Genomic DNA, 19,838 nt, shown 5'->3' with positions numbered 1-19,838 from the left:
GTCACTGCTAAGGGTAGCTGCTCCTCGGTCCCATTGGGTCGTCAGGAATCCTAGCATAAGGCTTTTCCTGTACCAGTGAAAACTGACGTGCAGGGATCCGAGGAACATTGTATGAGTTTTTAATTGCTGTTCCTCAGATGGAGTGGTGTGTTCGAGTGTGCGAGGAGTATGAATCAGAAGGTTGGAAGGAACCATATGAGGTTTCAGACAGTTTCAGATCTTTCAGTTTGGAAAGATAAAGCCTGAGGAGGGAAGAATATCTGAAGCCTGTTAACATAGTGAATTGCACTGATTAATTTTCAATGTTAAAACCAACCTTGTATATCTGGGATAACCCCACTTGGTTATGATGTATTGTACTTTTGATGTATGGCTGGATTTGATTTGTGAGTACTTTAAGAATTTTGCATCTGTTTTCAATGAAGAATAGTGGCCTATAATCTTTTCTGGTAATGTCTTTTTCAGAGTTTGGTGTCAGGGTTATACACACTTCATAAAACAAGTTTAGAGGTGTTCCTCCTTCTCTGTTTTCTGAAAGAGTTTATGTAATGTTGTTGTTGGTTTCTTTTCTTAAATGTTTATTATAATTCACCAGTGAAATTATTGGGACTGGAGTTGTCTGTGGGAAAGTTTTTGGGGGCGGAGAGGGGTATATAATTGACATACTAGTTTCCGGTGTACAACATGATGCTTTGATATTTGTGGGAAGGTTTTTAAAGCAAATGTAATTCCTTTACAAGACATAGGGCTATTCAGATTTTCTATTTCATCTTGTGTTAGTTTGGATGAGTTTTATTTTTAAAAGGAATTTGTTAATTCCATGTAAATTGTTGAATTTATTGACAATTGACAGATGATTTATAATATTCCTTTGTCATTTTACTGTTTGTGGGATCTGTAGTGTTACCTTCTATTATGAGCCTGGTTAATGACCAGCTGGCAGTGAATACAGCTATCTCTGGTTTTTAACAATTACACAGTGCTTTCGGGTCACTTCTGAGTATCAGAGATCTTTATATAATGTCATAGAATTCAAAGATGTAGATCAAACAAAATGTGTACTAACCCCAGGGAATCCTGGTAGGATTTTAACATTGAAAACAATTGAGTGCCTCATGCCCCCATCACACATATAGCAAATCTAGCTGGCAAATAAAATAAGTACAGTGTGAAAGTTTAGTTAAATCCTTAGCTGCCAGGTCCAGCACTGGAGCTGTTTAAATATCTGTTGAATTGAACCATGTTAATGAACCATGGTTTATTAAATATGGAAAATACCCTGAGGCCATTTGAGATTCATCCCAAGGAGAAGGCCTTGGTGCCACTGGCAGGTGACGTGTCTGGCTGGAACAGGGGCCTTCCCCACCCCGCCAGTTCTCCTTATCGTGCTGAGTCTCCACCCTGGAAACCGAGAGCTGTGCCTTCGAGATGCAGGGCTCTTCAATTCAGTGTCTCCTGACATACCCAGTACTGGTTTTTGCCACCTTCTACGAGCTGACATGCAAGAATTTGGTAGTCCCAGCTTATTGGGTGCTTGTTGAGGTTTCATGACTTTAAATACTGAAACAGCAGTTTACTGAAAAGCATGGAAGGAAGAAATAATTCAGGGAGATAAAATATTAGACTGAAAACACTGGAGCTAAGAATGAATCAGCTGCCAAAATCCAGTTGCAAAATCCTTAGTCCCTTCAGCCAAGATGGAAGTCTTCACATTCTTAATATTGTCTTTATCATTTATTTCTGTTTTCCTTTATTAATACTTTATCTCCCCTGAGTTGTCACTGCGGTTGCATCGTGAGGATGTTGTTTGGCAGCTCTTTTGGGAGGGAAGGGCGGGTTTAAAATCTCTGGAGGTTTGATGATTCTTACCCTCAACTTACGGTTACTATTTTAATGTTTGAGTGGAAAGGAGACCATTTATTCTTCTCTTTTTAAAAAAATCTATCCTTAAGTGAGGCTTGTATCCCCCTTTCCCACATTTCCGTCTGTTTTTTCCCTAGGCCTCAGTGGCCCGGGCGAGGCTTGGTTCCCATCCCTGTGGTTCTGTGGTGGGTGTGGTGGAGAATGTGGTCAGACTTGCCTCGTTTGTCTCTTAGTCACTCCACCACCTTCCAACAACTCCTGTAGACGTGCAAACAATCTGGAAACTCTGTGTTTAATACCAGGGGGTCTCTACCTCAGGGACCGCAGCTGGTTTTCCTCTGGACCAGTCAGCCTTGAGATGTGGCCTCAAGCCACATCCTGGGATGGGAAAAGCACCTCCTGGGGTGTTTGAAGTTTTATAAAAATTGCTCTAGAATATATTTGTTAGGACTGCTGAGTAACACATTCCTTCTGGGCTTAAGGTTTCTTTGTGTCCTGGGCGCACCTGGGGAGGAGGTCCAGGCAGACCACAGGGCCGGTGCAGGGGGTTGGCCACGCGTGTTTGGGAGTGCCTTGTGGGTTCAGTGGCACGCCTGGGAGGCCTGCGTGCAGATGCTGGCGAATCCCGCCTCTACGTACAGGGAGGTCATTCTTGTTCCGTTGTCCTTCCAGGATTATCTTAGTCTCCAAGATAGGCTTGTAGAGTAAGAGTGTTAAGTAGCAAAATACGCTTAAGGCTTCCTGTTTGGAGACATTTGCTCGGCGCAGGGAGAATCGTGAGGAGTTCTGCCCCAGAGATTAGTGGTCTCTGAGTCACTGGGCAGTGTGGGCGTCATAAGAAAAACAGCTGACTGAAATCCTCCCTTCAGATAGGCTTTTCCTGCATTGTGGGTTCCGACTTCTGTCATATTTCCAATGAAACTTCGAATTTTGCGGAAGCAGTGGGAAAATTTGCTTCTGCTCAGCACCTTGATGCAGAGGTTTTCTTATTCAAAGGGAGTGAAGGTGATATGTGGCTGGAAAGAGGATTAGCAGTGTTTTAATTTTCTTATTTGAGCCATACCTTCCCTACAGGAAAGGAGACAGATCCTGTGTAGCTGGTAAAACGGAAGTTTACCCTTTTCTTACTTACACACCCATTGCCCCTACCGCCAAACCCCACCCATCTTAGAAAGGGTGTTGGCATATTTGCTGAATTGCATAGGATCAGAACAGCTTGCTGCTGATGGTGGTCTGGGGGGGGGGTGAGTGTGTCTATGTGTGTATGTGAGTATGTGTGTGTGTGTGTGTGTGTGCGCACGCACACACGTTTCAAGTCTGTGCACATATCTTGTTCTGGTTGTTAAACAATGATACGGCTGCCCCGTTCTACAGGATTTGTGCTTTGCAGAATTGGCTAGCAGATTTGATTAAATGATTACAAAGAGTCTTGCCGACTTGAGGTGCTTAATGGTGTTTTGTGTGAAGTGTGGCTCTGTAGAGCCGCACTGCCCAGTATAGTAGCCACTCGAACACATGTGGCTAAATTGAAATGAAAATTTCAGGTGCTCAGTAGCCTCGTGTCGCTACCGACTGTTGTGTCAGACTGTGCGTCATCGCAGAAAGTTCCACTGGACATGCTGCTCTAGGATTCAGGAGTTAATGGTGGCCGTGTTTGCCCTTATAGATTTATAGAAGGACTGTGCCCCTGATTTGTTCCCAAGTTAGGGAACAACAGGAAAGTCAAGTAACTTATAAATAGAAAAGTATGTTTGATTTATGTTGGGTAATTCACAAGGAAGTTTTTTTTTTCCACACTGAAAACTAGGAGAAACTTAAGGGTTCTTAAGAAAAGAAAGGTTTTTCTTTAAATCCCTACCAACCATCTCTTAAAGGAGTGGGCACTACTGGGTTTTCTTTGGGAGCTTTCTTAGAGGTCACCTGAATGTCAAGAGTTCAGATTGGATGTTAGTTTCTGTGGAAAGTCAAATATAATAATGGAATGTTGATGTTTTCATGTCCCAGTGGGTCTGCCAGTAACACAAGTTCATCTCCTCTCTGCCTTTCGTCTATTCCCACCTGCTCAGTCGGATTCTTTAGAACGATAATGTGGTATGGCAGGTATTCAGTTAATGAATCACCTTTCCCTTATCCCAGCTGGCTAGCAGAGGGGTGACGCCCTGTACTTGTGCAAAGACTGTCATCCACTGCTTGTCAGCCTTGTCTGCCCTAAGAATGTTCTCAGCGGGGCCATATGGAATATCTGAGTGCAGAGTTTCTGTGAAGAGAACCTTGTGTGATATTTAGGAGAAATACGTTTCTGGTTGGCTGTTAATTAGTAATGCTACCCACTTGCTTGGACCTAAGAGAAATCCAGTATCTGCAAGTGTGTGGGTTACATTCGTAAGGGTGATTCTGCAGGCACACAGTAGAGTTTAAGACAGTTTGTTCTGGAGGGAAAAAGGAGAAGAAACTTCTGGTGTGCTGTGCTTCAGTGTGACGTAGCAGTGTCCCAAATCTAGTCTGTAAGGCCTCTTTAGGGGTGCCAGATGCAGGTCCTGAGCAGAGGTAGAAGCATTGGAGGAAAGTAGTAGAAAGTTCTATGATAGAAAAAAATTTGAAGCATCTGTTGCCTGACAGTTTCAGGCAATTCTACAGGTATTTTTTCAGCATGTTCACTTTATTTATATACATGTGAAATTCCCATTTCCATACAAATAATGAATAAGACTCTAAGGAAAGTCTTACATGGTAGAGAATAGTAACAATTGAAATGGTCTCTGATTTGGGGCGTATTTTTTTGTGTAGAGTGTGAAGCTGTTAGGGCCTTTTCCCATCAGAATGCTATGGCTTACTCAAAAGACAACCTTTTACTGCATTCTGCCTTTGTTTAGGCTGAAAGTGAAGAAACCAAGGATCGTCTGTTTGAATCCATGCTCAGCGAGTGTCGGGACGCCATACAGGCTGTTCGAGAAGAGCTCAAGCCAGACCAGGTAGGACCATCAGCTGAGCCGCCGCCGGCTCTTGCTCAGGGCTGATGTCCCCCTCGGTCTGTGTGTCTCATTCCCAGGTGGGGTCCAGTGGCCTGAGTGCATTGACTCCTAGCCACTGGTTTTTCTTAGGTGTGTTGATTTGGCTAGCAAACAACAACAGCCTCTGGGCTCCCTCAGGTTGAGAAATTCTTTTCTCTCTATCCTGCTTCTCCTAGTGGTTCCCTGCATTACCTGTAAGCCTTCGGTCTCCATATCTCTAGGTAGACTTCTCCAGCGCTCCCTTTTCTGATAAAATCACTGGGATTCACTCAGGCATCTGGGACAGAGACCTCAGAACCATTTTTGCCTCTTCCTTCCCTGTCACCAAAAACCCTACTTACTCTCCCTTTGTAATTTCTCTCATTGCTTGTCCATTCCACTCGTTTCTAACGAGCCTTTTACCTGTGGCCTCCTGGACTAGCTCTCTGAGTGCTTTTCCCGTCTTGGCCTTGGTTCAGTTCTCCAGGCCTGCCTGCCAGCAGCACTAGGTCCCTTCTCACTGTCTGATTCTGAAAACCCAGTGACTCCTGTAGGTCTAGAGCAGTGGTCTCCAAACTTCTCTGTAATGCACCCCCATGAGTAAAACTGAGCATTTAACTCTGATGTGTGTATTTGTAAATTATATACCGTATTAGCCAACTGATTTGTAATACATAAAATGCATTAAAATAAAGTTTTTTGGAAATAAGATAAATATAAATACAAGTTCTGGTTTCCTCCTATCCCCACACTCTTTGGGTTAAGTGCACTCTACTGTAGAGACCACGGTAGCAAATACAGTTCAAATTCCTTGAACTGCTGTACGAACCTCCCCCGTCGGTTTCCAGCCTCCGTTTCCAGCCTGTCCTTTGCTCTTTCCCTCTGAGTCCTCTGCCTCGAGCTGTTCGACTCCTCGCCTTCATAGTGCCTTTCCCACTCAGTGCGTTCCTGACGCTGGGCTCCTTGGCTCCTTCCCCTCACACCTGGCCTGTCTGTCCTCTCCCTTTTCTCCAGGCCAAGCCCCTCCTGTTTGGCAAGGTCTGGCAACTCATAGCTCACCATCGCTAAGAAGCCTACCTTACACCATCCTCACCCACAAATACCTTTCCATTTTCTAAATATCTCATACTTGGCAGCCAACATTTTTGTTTGATGGTTAATCAAGATTGCCTTTTAACGTTCTGTGTATTCTTTTATATTTGCCTTTTTGTATTTTCCTCAAGATTATAAGCATCTTAAAAGCAACGATATAGTTTTTTCAGCACCTGCCATAGTACCTTGGGTATAAAATGATGAATAAATGTTTGTTAGGCTGTGGTCACCTGTTTCCTTCTCCGTTAAGCTGCCTTTGTGTGTTACACTTCCCTTCACCCACCTCACAGGTACATACCGAACCAGCCTCCACCATTCACCTGGGATTCATAGCAGTTGGGGGGCGTCTCACAGAATATAAGGAATATGCTAATACTAGGGCACATTTGTTTCCTGTGGCTGCTGTAACACTACCCACAGACTTAATGGCTTTAAACAACACACATTATTATCTTAGCAGTGCTGGTGGTTGGAAGTCTAAATGGGTTCTCAGGGCTGCATTCCTTTTGGAAGCTCGAGGGGAACATGGGGGAGAATTCATTTCTTATATTCCAGAGAGTGCATTTTCTGGCTTCTAGAAGCCTCCTTCGTTTCTTGGCTCATGGCACCTTGCTCCATCTTCAAAGCTGGCAGCATAGTGTCTCCTCTCTGACCGCTGCTTCAGTCTCGGTATCTTCTCTATGTCACTAAGGCCGCTGTGGTTACAGTGCACCTACCTGGACAATCTAGGACAATCAAAAGGTCCTTAACTTCATCACATCTGCAAGGTCCCCTTACCATGTAAGAGCAGCTTCACGGGTTCCGGGGTTCGGATGTGAACATCTTTGGGTGGCTGTTGCTCAGCCATCCACAAAAGGCAGGAGCTGAGAGTACACAGGGTCCAACTTGGATCGAAGGCACAGACCCTAAAATAGACGGTAGGGTGTCTGCTGTTAATGCTTTGGGTCTGGCCCTGGGAGCAGTGAGCAGGAAGCCTTACTGGCCAGTACTCTGAAATCTTTTACTCAAGTTCAGATTTTAGATGCCAGTGGCAGCTGAGTGACCCTGTTGTTCTAGAATGTGTCCAGTAGATCTTTGATACTTGGGGACCCCTTCCAGAGCACTTGGGGCTACACCATTGAGTGGGGTGGGTGGTCAGAGCCAAGGGCAGAGTCAGCTGTTTTATCTTTACCTTTCTCACTGTGTGCAGAAACAGAGAGATTACACCCTTGAAGGGGAGTCGGGGAAGGTGTCTAATCTCCAGTACCTGCACAGGTAAGGGTTGTGGATTTTTTACTTTTTAAATACTGTGAAATACATCATTGGAACAAAAGAGTATATATAATGTTTGTGTATGTTTTAACATGTAATTTAATATATGTATATATAGTATATATGTGGTAAGAAGTCTTGGTATCTGGTAGAGCAAGTTCCCCCACCAGGTTTCTCCCCAGGCATATTGCGCCTGCTTTTGTCTCTTTGCTCTTTCACAGACATTTCTAAATCACCTTGTCAGGTATAATTTTTTTTTTTTTAAGTGTATCATTTGTTTCACAGAAGACAGGAGGAAGGAGTGACATTTTTGGAATTTCCTGGAGAGAAATAAAATTAGTTGAGAAAACTCCACTTCTCATCAGATTCTCTTCTCTGTGTGATCTTGAATTTTAATTAATTAATAATTTAAGGAGGGCACAGCTCACAGTGGCCCATGCAGGGATCGAACCGTCAACCTTGGTGTTATCAGCACCAGGCTCTAACCAACTGAGCTGATTGGCCACCCCAGTGACCTTGAAATTTTAATGTCTTAGCCACTTCTCATAACTTTTTAGTGAACCTGGACATATTTTCAGCCATCCTCCTGCTTCCTCCCTTTTTATAAAAACAAAACCACAAAAAAAGAAAAAAATCTTTTCTTTATCATAATCTCTGTTCTTAGGAAATTTGGTCTTATATGAATGTCAAGTTGACTGCCCGATAACTCAGATGGAAGGCCTATTGAGCAAGAATGGCCCTTTAATGTCCTGTATTTCATCATCACTGTGAGAAAGATAAAGCTCCAGGAGATTAGGGGACATGTTTGTAGTTAACAGGACAGAGAGCCGGTCAGGAGTTGATCTGACTTCTAACCTGAACCAGGCCCAGAACTTGCAGATTGTGAAGCCCCCTTGCCCTTGGGTCCACTCTTCCACCTTCAGATCTGACTAGTGGCAGGGTCGTGGATTTTGGTTAGGGTCCAGAGACCTCTTTGGTGAACCAGGAATCAGGTAGCGCTTGTATTTTAACAAAACAGTGTAAGGATGTAGCTAAAGTCCTCTACCACTTTGTGAATAATAGCTACTTTGTTTGGAAAGCCGGATTTTTCTTCAGAGCTTTAAGAAAATCTGTCTCGTGACCTCCTTTCCATTTCTCAGAAGCATCCACTTTTAATTCTTTTACCAAATTTTTTTGGTATTTATCTCCATGTCTCTAAATGCTGTGTGTGTTGCTGCTTGTTGATTTGAGTGGTTTAGGCATTTCATACTATTTCCACGGCAGCCGACTCCCCTGCTCCACTCCACTCCACCAGATCCTGCTGACCTGCCCCCCGACTCGTAGGTGGGCTTTCTCATTGCTGATACCATTTCATTTTCTAAGAGCTTGTTTGTGTTCTCTGAGTGTTATTTTTAAAATATAGTGTCTTGTTCTAATTCCACGCTCACAAAGTCTCCCCTTATCTTTCTGGGGTTATTAACAGTAGTGTTCTGAAGTTTCCATCTCCCTGCAAAGCCTGGTTCTTCCAAGTCGCTTTTTTCCTCCTCTGAGTTTTGGCTTCTTCTGTGTTGTTAGAGGTTTTCCTTAAATGTCTGTTGATCCTTGTTCATCCCTCCGGTAAAGCATGTGGTTGTCTCGCGGCTCAGCACACATGGCGGGGCTTGTCAGCTGCAGGCTTCACTCTAGGTGTCCTGGCTCTGCCCTTCCACCAAGGACCCCAACTCCAGAATCTTGAAGGGTTTTTCTTGTGCTGGTCAGACCCCTGGAATACCCCAGGCCACTCTAGTTCTGGAAGCTAAGCAGGCGGAGAAGGCTAGGAGGTCAGCACTCAGAACACGACAGTCCTTTAATCCCCCTGGTTCCTTGCAGAGTCCCTGACCTCAGCTGTGCCTGTGTCCCCTGTCCCCAGGCCTGTGTGTCCTTCCCCAGGGTTGCCTCCAGGCTCTGCCAGAGGAGGGTGGGAGTCCAGAGGCCTAAAGACTTCTTCAGTAGCGTTTTAAATAGTTCTCCTGTTTTTATCCCCAAATGGTGGAGACTTGCCTGGTGGTACAGTTCAAACGAGCAGGTGCCATGCCGCCCTGCATGGCCTCCAGCATACACTCATGGCCTCTATTCACAACCACCCAAAGAGACTGCCCCTCACTATTCCCTGAAGAGAGGTCATCAGAGTAGGAGCGGCTGTGGTGTGACCACGTTGTCCTTGTAACTAGTCCTCGTTCCAGGAACCAGCTTTATCCATCTTCAGGACTACCTTGGGGATCAGGAGCTCTGTGGTTCTTATTCAAAGAAAGAGGCTGTTACTCCAGCTAAAATTAAATTTTGTCATGAGGTCTCATACTGGTCCCCTGCAAATTTGTCACTGACCAGTAGCCAGAATTGAGGGCCCCTCGAGCTTGAGGACCAGGCTGAATGGCTGTGCCATGTGACGCCCTCACCACCTTGCTCCCCCTGGGTCAGTCCCTCCTTGTGGTCCAGTGTCTTCTCAAAACACCACTTCCCCGAGCATCACCCGAGCTGACATGTGTGCATTCCAGCTACCTGACTTACATCAAGCTGTCAACGGCAATCAAGCGGAACAAGAACATGGCGCAGGGTCTGCAGCGGGCACTGCTGCAGCAGCAGCCGGACGATGACAGCAAGCGCTCCCCGCGGCCCCAGGACCTGATCCGGCTCTATGACATCATTCTGCAGGTGACCCTGATGACTGGGGCAGCAAGGGCCTGGCCTTTGCACGTGTTGGACACAGTGACAGCCTAGCATAGCGGAAGGGCTGTGGCAGCCAGGAGCTGTTGGTGTCCTGTTCTTGTACCGCTCAGCCGTCTGTGCCCCTGCTACTCAGATTTGTGGAGGTGCAGGCTTTTGCGCCCACAGGTTTGCACTGAGCACTTGACCTGGTGTGATCACTGTCCTACTGCTGGGAGCATCATGACCCAAGGCCGTGCTTCTCGGCCCACTGGGAGTTTGCCAGTGAGCAGTTGTGAGACACGCACGTAAACACAGCATCTGTGTAATGCTGGATGACTGGGTGTCAAATGAAGGGGTGGGGCTGGACAGACCCCTACTAGCTGCACTGCTCCGAGGAGTCTCTGCAGGAAGTGAGGTGTGAGCTGAGTCGGAAAGGACAAGTAGGCTTGCAGATTCAGAGAGGAGGGTGGAGGTGACACCAGGAGTGGCTGCTGCCCGGTCACTTACCCAGATTTTCCCCCATTATTTCTAGCCCAGGCTCTTTCTTTTCACCCTCGTCTGTTCTTACAAGGTCTTCTGTCAAAAACTCAGGCTGAGGCCTCCTCTTCATGAGTTTTCTTTTTGTGTCTGTTGTGCAGAATCTGGTAGAATTGCTCCAGCTTCCTGGCTTAGAGGAGGACAGAGCCTTCCAGAAAGAGATAGGCCTCAAGACCCTGGTGTACAAGGCTTACAGGTACGTCTCATTGGGGGCAAGGCTCTCCTGCTACCCGGTGGTTCCGGAAGCTTTGGGAGCATGTCCCATCCCCTGGAAGACGGGGTCACTGCCTCTGGTTCCCTTGCCCGTGAGCACTGAACAGCCAGCCCAGCGTGTCCGAGGGGAGGAAACCTCGAGTTGTGCCTGGGAGCTTCGCGTGACCCTTGTTGGCTCTCGGGGAGGTCGGGGGAGCCGGAGAGCACACACATTAAATGTCTTCTCCCTCCACTTCACGCCTTCCTCCCAGTGGAAAACACACAGGTGTTGGAAAAGGTGTTAGTTAGCAGAACCAGAGCGGAACCTGAACTGAATTGGGAGAAAGCTAAACCTCTGTTTTTAAATGACTCACATTTGTAACTTGGAAGTGCGCTGTGTGGCATGATGGCTTCTGGACAGAATGACAAAGTGGAGCCGTGTGTGTAACTGCCTTTCCTTTCCCTGCACGCATACCCCAGCACTCTGATTCCCCAGGGTGCCCCGGCTTCGCCCATGTTGCCTCTCCTCCTGGCTCCCGTGGACCCTTCTCTTCTGTTGGGCCAGCGGCCCCCAGGCTCTGTTGATCCCAGTGGACTGGTTTCCATTAGGACGAGGTTTCTTGGATTTGGTTTTTGAAAAAGAGATGGGCAGGGGTGAACAACTGTGACTCGGCTGTGCGGGCAGTGCTGGGTGGGACTTACAGAGGAGCCAGGCGCCATTCCTCCTTCCTGCCTGTCAGCCTCCTCCGTGCGCCTTTGAGGAACTTCTGTGCAGAGTCAGCCAGTCAGTAAAAGACAGTAGGTCAGCGGTGGACCTCCTGTCACCTCCGATAGCAGAGAAGAGTCCGCAGGTCGGCCTGGCAAGGGCACTGAGAATGTTGGGGTCTCCCATGCAGTGACCTGCAGTTAAGAAACCTGTTTCCAAATTTAAAATTGCGCCTAAACTGCGAGGAACGCCTTGCTTTAGAATTCTGTGGCTTTTCCCTTCCCCATCAGGTGTTTTTTCATTGCTCAGTCCTACGTGTTGGTGAAGAAGTGGAGTGAAGCCCTTGTCCTATATGACAGAGTCCTGAAATATGCCAATGAAGTCACCGCAGATGCCGGGGCCTTCAAGAACAGCCTGAAGGTGAGCTGGGGGGCCTCTCCTTGCTTCCAAGCGGGGAGGGGGCGCTGTAGGGGCTGCCTCTCCTTCTCAGGCTGGTCCTGCCGGGTCGGCCATGGGCCGTGCTGTGTCCCTCAGGGCCCGAGAGCTGCAGGTTGTGTGACTCCTGGCGGCAATCCAGGCCTGAGGAGGACTCAGAATGAAGAAGGAAAGCCATTGCTCTGGTTAAAGTAAACCTGAAGTACTGTTTCCACACTCAGTTGCATGTTGGAATCACCTGGGAGAGTTTTCAAAAGATGGATGTGTGGGATCCCCCCGCCCCCAGAGATTCTGGTTCTTTTTTTTTTTTAAAGATTTTATTGGGGAAGGGGAACAGGACTTTATTGGGGAACAGTGTGTACTTCCAGGACTTTTTTTTTCCCCCAAGTCAAGTTGTTGTCCTTTCAATCTTAGTTGTGGAGGGTGCCGTTCAGCTTCAAGTTGTTGTCCTTTCAGTCTTAGTTGTGGAGGGCGCAGCTCAGCTCCAGGTCCAGTTGCTGTTTCTAGTTGCAGGGGGCGCAGCCCACCATCCCTTGCGGGAGTCGAGCTGGCAAACTTGTGGTTGAGAGCCCGTGCTCCAGCCAACTGAGCCCCTGGGAACTCAGCGGCAGCTCAGCTCAAGGTGCTGTGTTCAATCTTAGTTGCAGGGGGCGGAGCCCACCATCCCTTGCGGGACTCGAGGAATTGAACTGGCAACCTTGTAGTTGATAGCCCACTGGCCCATGTGGGAATCGAACCGGCAGCCTTCGGAGTTAGGAGCATGGAGCTCTAACCGCCTGAGCCACCGGGCCGGCCCGAGATTCTGGTTCTTATTCATATGGGGTCTGGGATGGGCAAGGGGGTTTTTTAAAGCCCCTCGTTGATTCTGATGTGCAGCCAAGTTGAGAACCAGTGATGAAGCCTTTCTGCCCAAAGTGTCCCTAGACCGGCAGCAGCGTTTGGGAGTTTGCTAGAAATGCCAGGCCTGCTGAGTCAACATCTGCATTTCAGCAAGCCCCCAGGCAGTCCGGTGTCCCTCAAAGCTCATGTGCTGATCTGACTGGGTCCTTGAGTTTATTTCACTGACTGTTGAGTGACAGCTGGCTTTTTAAGCTTCTGGACTGCTGTGGCGATGCAGAGCTTCATAAAACACTGGCTGGTCCAAGAATCCACGTCTTTCTTACGAGTGGAGACTGTAGAAAAGCCAACTACAGTTTATGATAATAAAACTATTACTGACGTGGTCAGGCTGATGTGTGAGAGCAGCTGCTCCTAGGCCTCTGGCCGTGTGTTTGCTCGGAACAGCATGGCCTGGCTCCTGCCTTCAGAGATGTGAGCCCCCCTGTGACTGGGGAGGAGCAGAGGTGTGGGCAGAGGGAGGGGTGACCGGGGCGGCAGCAGCATCGCAGTGGGGTGTCACTGGGATGTGGAGGAGACCCATGCATGGTTTCTCAGGAGAGAAGGAAGGCGTTTTACGAATGCCCATCCTACCTAATGTGCTGATGGGTGTGGGAGGGGTGTCGGGAGTGGCGGCGTGGAGCCGGCAGTCTCTAGACCTTATCAGATCACGCTGAATTCCGCCAAGTAAGACACCAGGCAAGAGAATGGCCTTGCGCTGGAGCCAGACAGCCTGGTTCTGAATCCCAGCTTCGCAGCCCCTGGGGGTGTGACAGGGCACATTGTTTGGCCTCTCTCTGCTTCAGTCTTATCTATAAAATGGGTACAAACCTCAGGGTCATCGTGAGGGCGGAATTAACCATTATGTGAACGGCTGAGAACAACGCCTGGTGTTGTTCTGATAAATTTATTAATATTCTCATTAGTCTCATTATTTTCAGGCATTGTTATTTAAGCCATGGTTTAGCTTTTTGTTTGAAACAGACTAATGCTTTTTTAATAGGGAGAACTGTTTAAAAAGTCTAAAATCCCATGAAAATACCAGTGGGATGGCTTAACCCAGGTTAGTTTTGGTGTGCTTCTCTGCCCGCCCGGCTTGTGAGCGCATGTTTTCCGAATCGTTACAGGACCTGCCTGACGTGCAAGAGCTCATCACACAAGTGAGGTCAGAAAAGTGCTCTCTGCAGGCGGCGGCCATCCTGGGTGAGCCCTGTGTTCCCCTCTCCTCCATTCCTCCTCTTCTCTTTCACCCCCGCCCCACATACTACTGTTTTAAGATTGCAAGGGGATGTTTTGGATATTCCATAAGATTTTTATTTTTCCCACCATTCCTTCTGCCACATTAAGGCATCCAATTGTGTAGAAGAATTTAGAGAAACTGTTACAGTGTCCCTTGACCCTAATTGTATCCCTGCCAGCTTCACTGGCTGACAACACTGGGTCTGGGGGTTACCGTGTGTGGGTCTGCACGGCTTCTTGGCAGAGTTCGGGCCCCAGAGGCAGCGGGCTCGCTGGCCCACAGGCTGGCCCCCTTGCCCTTGGGAGCCACGTGTGATAGGTATCATTTGTGACTGGAGCATGCTAAGTCCCCGTCCTTACTGAATGCCTGTGACACTTTCAGATGCAAGTGACTCCCACCAAGCAGAGCCTTCCTCCCATGTCAAGGACAATAAGGTAAGTGTGGCTTTGGAGGAATAGAGTCGGATTCAGAATGCGGTAGGACTGTGTTGTGCTCATTGTTAGGACAGAGGACCCTTCGTTGCTAAAGAAACACCCTACGTCCCTCCCTTCTTTTACTCAAAGCCCGAACACTACCTACGTAAGGTTCGCTCTCTGTCATCTAGACGGTCCCAGATGAGCAGGTTATTTAGGAAACTGCTGCTGTGCAGAGTTGCACGCCCGGCAGGCCTGTACCCGGATCCCAGCCCACCCCTTTCTTATCCTCCTTCAGCTATAACAGGGGGCATGATAGCACCCCTCATGGAGATTGTGGGGACTGCATGTGGCGTGTGCAGGCCCTGACCTTGCACACACAGCGAGGGTTCCACCGTCCGTCTGCGGTTAACGCCCCGCTTCCTCCCTTTGGTTTGACTTGCAGCCTCTGGTTGAACGGTTTGAGACATTCTGTCTGGACCCTTCCCTTGTCACCAAGCAAGCCAACCTCGTGCACTTCCCACCTGGATTCCAGCCCATCCCTTGCAAGCCTTTGTTCTTTGACCTGGCCCTCAACCACGTGGCCTTCCCGCCCCTTGAGGACAAGTTGGAGCAGAAGACCAAGAGTGGCCTCACCGGATACATCAAGGGCATCTTTGGGTTCAGGAGCTAACCAGGCTCTTCCTGGGGGGCAGGGGTGACTCTGCCTCAGTCTGTATTGTGAGAAAACCCCAGCAAGTTCCATGCTATTAAACCCAGGTCTGCATTGGCCCAGGGCGCGAGTGTCACCCCTCAGCCCTGCGTCCCTATGTCTGTGTGTCTGTGCACTTACGTTCCTAACCAGTGTGCCACAGGGGCACCCTGTTGTCTTCTGGTTGATGTGTGCGGGGTCCCTCTGTCCATAACTCCTGGGGGAGGGCCACTGCCACCTGGTCCTGGGTGAGCTGTGATTCATTACCTTTGGTCAGTAACGTGTTCGGGGAGGAGGTCCACACCAGGCACGGATGGGGGCTCAGAAAGTGTCGCAGGTCGTCAGGACCACGGATTTGTAACGACCTCTCCTGCTGTGAGCATCCAGAATCCCTGGAAAAGTTTGTTCATGACTAGAAAACATTGGCAGTGTCACCCCAGAATTACAGCCAGCCTTATCCCCCTTCACCTCCAAGTAAAAATTAAGTTTCAAAACAAGCAAAGAGCTCTATTTTTAGAAGAAATATGTTACACTCAGAAATGATGAAAACAGATCTTATATTAAAAGGCAAAGACGCTGGAGACTCTGCCCATTTTTTACATGTCCTCGCTCATGTCTGGTCCCAGTTCTCTCCTCGGGGATGTTGTTGCACGGTGCTGTCCTGCCGGGCGTACCCCGACTTCCTGGCAGTGCGGGTGTGAGATGACAGACGAGAGAGTTAGAGCTCTGTTTCTCAGGAGTTCCCAGCCTGTCATTTTCAGATGCCATCATAGTTGAATCAGTTTCCTTCGTTACCCCTTTATTTTTTCCTTAGTCACCTTTTTTAATTTCTATTATGGCATCAATAAAAAGTCACAAAAGCAATGCAAGAAAGCAAGGAATAAAAGTGATGTAAACAGGAAATGTACATGAAACCCCTGACTCCCTTTGGCAATGGAAGCTTGTCCCACAGGAAAGAGAAGGCACCATGGGAAATGCTGGCGTAGTGTGGTTCAGACACGGAGCCAGCTAGAGCGCCTTGAAGAGAAGGTTGAGTGGTTAAAGACCTGAGAACATTCTCTCAAGATGGAACCCACTGTGTGCACGACGGGGCCCCTTGTCTTCCCACTGAGTGGCAGACAGGGATTGCCGGAAGTTAGGAGAGCATGGTGGGAAGACAAATCAGACTTCGTTAGAACTGAAAGGGCTCTCAGACACTCAGAGATGTGCCCTCTCTGCCCCCCAGGATCTGCTTTGGGTCAAAGTCTCAGGAAACTGATTTTAAAAATTTTTTTAAACTGAAAGTTTCATAGTCTCTGCCACACAATTTTGGGGTATCCTCCCTCTGCCTAAAATACACCAGGTGATCTTAGGTTGAGGTCTTAGATTTTGATTCCAAAGGCTCAGCGCAGCATCCCTCATGGGCTGAGGGAGTGTTGGGGGCTCCCATCCTTTCCTCACCCTCCTCCAGCTCCGCGTGCGCTTGGCAGCACCAGCATGTGGGTCAGGTTCTGCACCTCCCTGGCTGCCTCCTGTGCTGACCTTGGCCACGGCCACCGCCAGGCTGTCCTCCAGCACCATGGCGGCAGTCCTGCAGCCTGCGTGTGCCACATCTGGCACTGTGGGGGGGGGGGGACCTCTTGTGGGGAGACGTCCCTCAGTCTTGCTCAGGGCCCTTCCAGCCCCTCCTGTTCTCAGTGCCGGCATCAGTCATCCTGACGGCAGCTCTGCTAAGCCTTTTCCTTCTCGTGGCCATGCCAGATACTCCTTTCCTTCTGGTGTCCCTGCTGGCTGCTCTGACTGGTAGTGGCTGTTGTCAGCCAGTGAGGCTGTGACAAGACGTGTTTAGTATTACGCGTATGTATTTACATGAGAAGACAGCTGGCAGAGCCGAGGTCTCCTGTTAGCTCGCACATCCCTTCACCTAGGATCCCTGGACATTAAACAGGTGGTGTCGGGACAGAGCTCCGAAAGCAGGGCCCCATCCTGTCCTCAGCCCCGGGAAGTGGCTCTGGCCTTGGGAACGGGTTCAGAGTCAGTTCCTGGGTTGATGGATTCAACAGTTTTGCTGCCGAGCCCACATGGCCCTTCTTTCCCAGGGAGCAGGAGATGCAATGAGGTCTCCATATGTAAGAAATGGACGTGGAAACTTTTCAGGGCGTCTTCCCTGCTGGTTGGGCTCACGTCCCTCCCCCAACATGGGCTGTGATACGGTCAGCAGGTTTTGACCCTATGTGAGTCTTCTGTCTGCCCAGATCCAGAGTAGGAGGAAAGCTCAATTCAGTCTGTATTTTTAAAACATGCTGTGGGCTGCTGTGTTAATGGTTTTTATTTTCCTGTCTGTCGGGTGGTGATGGTCTTTATCTGCAGAAACATTAGAGGTAAAACGCTAGCTTTAGTTACTGGGATAATGCTCAACATCAGAGTGAAAAGACAATTTAGCCAAGTTTGCCTTTAACTGTTGGTTCTGTTTAGAAAAAAGGAGCGTGAGGCTGCTGGGTCTGGACAGGTCCTTCGCTGCTCAGTCTCCTGGTTTTTTTACGTCTTTTCATAGGCATTGTTTTGATATACTGTCCAGTTTTACATTAAACCAAGTAAGAATTCTTGGATTCCCTGTTTGAAAGGAAACACTGCTGGGCTTGGTTTTATCTCCTTCACCTGGTGGCCATCTAAGCCTTTCACCGTGGGAATGAGGTGACAACCTGGGATGGCAGTGCGCCCCTCCACCTACAGTGGTCCTGAACCGTCGTCTGCCTCTCCTCCCCAAGCTGAGGCGAGGGCCGCTGCCCCCCGCCCCTGCCAGGAGAGGAGCTGGACTGAAGGTGGGGCTGTGCTCTGCCTGTTCACTGTCATACACGCAGCAGCATTAATTACACAAAGCTCACTGATCACAGACTTCTAAACAGCACAGTGCTGTCTGCAGCCTTGAAAAGCCTGGAACCTTCAGAGGTCTAGGAAAATGTCCAAAGATAGCAAAAATATGTGTTGGTTCCTTTTTTTTTTTTTTTTGAAGAGACTTGTTGCTACAGAGGAGATGGAAACCAGAGTTAGCTGTAAAATTTATTCATGTTCCAAAGCAAAGAGATAAATTGGAAACTGCATCCTGACACCAACTGAAAGAATCTAGCCTGTTGGTCTGTTGGACTTTAGAGACGCTGTTTGCGTGGAGGTGAGGGCAGGAGCACACGCGTGTCTGGCACAGCCCCTCGTTGCAGGGGGTCTGCCCTCCATTGAAGCACCACCCAGCACAGTAAGGACTCCAAGTATTGTTAGTTGGTACAAGTCAAAAGGAAACATAATCTCAAATGACAAATACTGATGGAATACTTGTGGGAACCTTTTGTCTGACCTTTTCAAACTGTGAAGGGATTGATCTAAGGTGTGTTTTTGTCTTTGCTTTGGGGGCAGGATGGTGACAACCTTGGCAGCTCCGTTAGAAGCCCGCAGAGAGCCCCCCGGGCACTGCTTTCCTCCCTCGGCCATACCCACCGTGTGCTGTTGTGTTGGAAAGGGGGCCTTGCCTCTCGGTGGTCCCCTGTTCAGCAGATGGTTTTGCTCACCCCCATGAACCGCAACGATGTGTCCTCTTGCTCAGTCTGTGGTTGACACCTGTCACCACTTGGAAAAGAGCTACATCCTTTTTATTAGGCTGCACTTTTCCTAGAGATCTGGCACGAGGCAGTGCAGCTACGACAGACAGGTAACCGGACCCCTGAAAGATGGTCACATTAGTGAGCTCTGTCATCTGTGGAATGGAGGGCGTCAGATGAGGGAAAGATGTGCAGAGGGCTTAGTACCGCGCAGGAACGTGACAGGTATGAATTGCCTTCCGTCCACTCCCCCATGGATGGGAGCCGGCAGTGGAACCCCATGCGTCTCCCTCCACGGCTGCCCACACGTCCTGTCCCATCGCACCAGAGCCCTAAGCCCTTTCCTGGCTCTGACCTGGGGCCTTGTGGCAGGAACTCCTGCCTCGGAGCCGAATCCGTAGAAAAGTCTTTCCTCGCTGTATCCTCCCAGTGAGGAAGTTCCCCTGGACAGTCTGAGCCCAGGGTCTGGCGAGTGTGGCCGCTGTGCCCTGAGCTGGTAGGGCCAATGCCGCTGAGAGGCGAGGAGACCCTTCTGTTGAGAGCTGGCCTCCCTTCTCTAAGCAGGCCCCACTGCCTTTGTCTTCTGCCCTTCCCAGAGCTGCGGCCTGCTACGTCTAAGCAATGTCATCAGGGCAAAGGTTGAGTCTAAGGAGCTGGCCGTGTGTGCTTTCCAAGTTCCTGGCAATAAAAACTAATTAGGAAGGCCTGTCTCAGCTATGAAGACTTATTAGTTTTTGTGTGTTTTTTTCTGTTTGTTCATTTTACAAACCTTTATTTTCCTCAGACCAGTGAATGGGGCCGAGTATAACTTAACCCCTGCTGCTTTGGTACAGCCAGTATAATTAGCTGCCATGCCGGCTGTTGACCTTGTGAGCACACGATTAGTTAGCCGCCTTTATCAGACCTGAACTTCTCCACGATAGGGCCACCGGTCCCCACACCTCGCTATTAAGGCTAGTTGTCTTCCAGGTGGCAGAGAGGCCCAGAGCCCTTAGGCAACTTGGGACACCTATAGGTCCAGAAGTTGCTGAGTGAGAGTGGGTGGGCCATAGACTTCTTGGAAGCAGGGATGTCTTGAGCCACGGGCAGCTGCTATGGCCTGGAGATGTGGGCTGGACCAGCATTGGTCCCACAGGTGAACTGGTACCACCACAGTTGCTCAAGGCTAGGGAAAGTAAAGCATTCCTAGGGAGTGACAGGTATTCAGGCAGCCTGGACCTTGCCCTCCCAGTCAGACGTGGGACTTGACTCCTGAGGTCCCCTCTATGTCCTCTGTCTTGCCATTTAGTATGGGGCACCCTACTCTTGCTATAGGCAGG

General features: G+C 48.9%; 1 protein-coding gene across 2 annotated transcripts in view; it reads left to right on the top strand.

Annotated features, from left to right (window-relative positions):
• SRP68 (signal recognition particle 68) overlaps positions 1-15,531 on the top strand; it is a 29,554-nt gene extending 14,023 nt beyond the window's left edge. For both annotated transcript variants that reach the window (XM_019745479.3, XM_088802398.1), the window contains exons 9-16: positions 4,737-4,835; positions 7,135-7,199; positions 9,710-9,866; positions 10,499-10,593; positions 11,586-11,715; positions 13,734-13,809; positions 14,228-14,280; positions 14,705-15,531. In XM_019745479.3, the coding sequence (XP_019601038.3) occupies positions 4,737-4,835; positions 7,135-7,199; positions 9,710-9,866; positions 10,499-10,593; positions 11,586-11,715; positions 13,734-13,809; positions 14,228-14,280; positions 14,705-14,932 (903 nt within the window). In that variant the 3' untranslated portion in view covers positions 14,933-15,531. The remainder of the gene's footprint in view (positions 1-4,736; positions 4,836-7,134; positions 7,200-9,709; positions 9,867-10,498; positions 10,594-11,585; positions 11,716-13,733; positions 13,810-14,227; positions 14,281-14,704) is intronic.
• Positions 15,532-19,838: the final 4,307 nt, after the last annotated feature.

This window comes from Rhinolophus sinicus, chromosome 12, assembly GCF_057876585.1.
Source record: "Rhinolophus sinicus isolate RSI-liver-muscle chromosome 12, RSI-T2T, whole genome shotgun sequence".
NCBI classification, from domain to species: domain Eukaryota; kingdom Metazoa; phylum Chordata; class Mammalia; order Chiroptera; family Rhinolophidae; genus Rhinolophus; species Rhinolophus sinicus.
The sequence above is the reverse complement of the archived record's forward strand: the minus strand, read 5'-3'. Positions and strand labels throughout refer to the sequence as shown.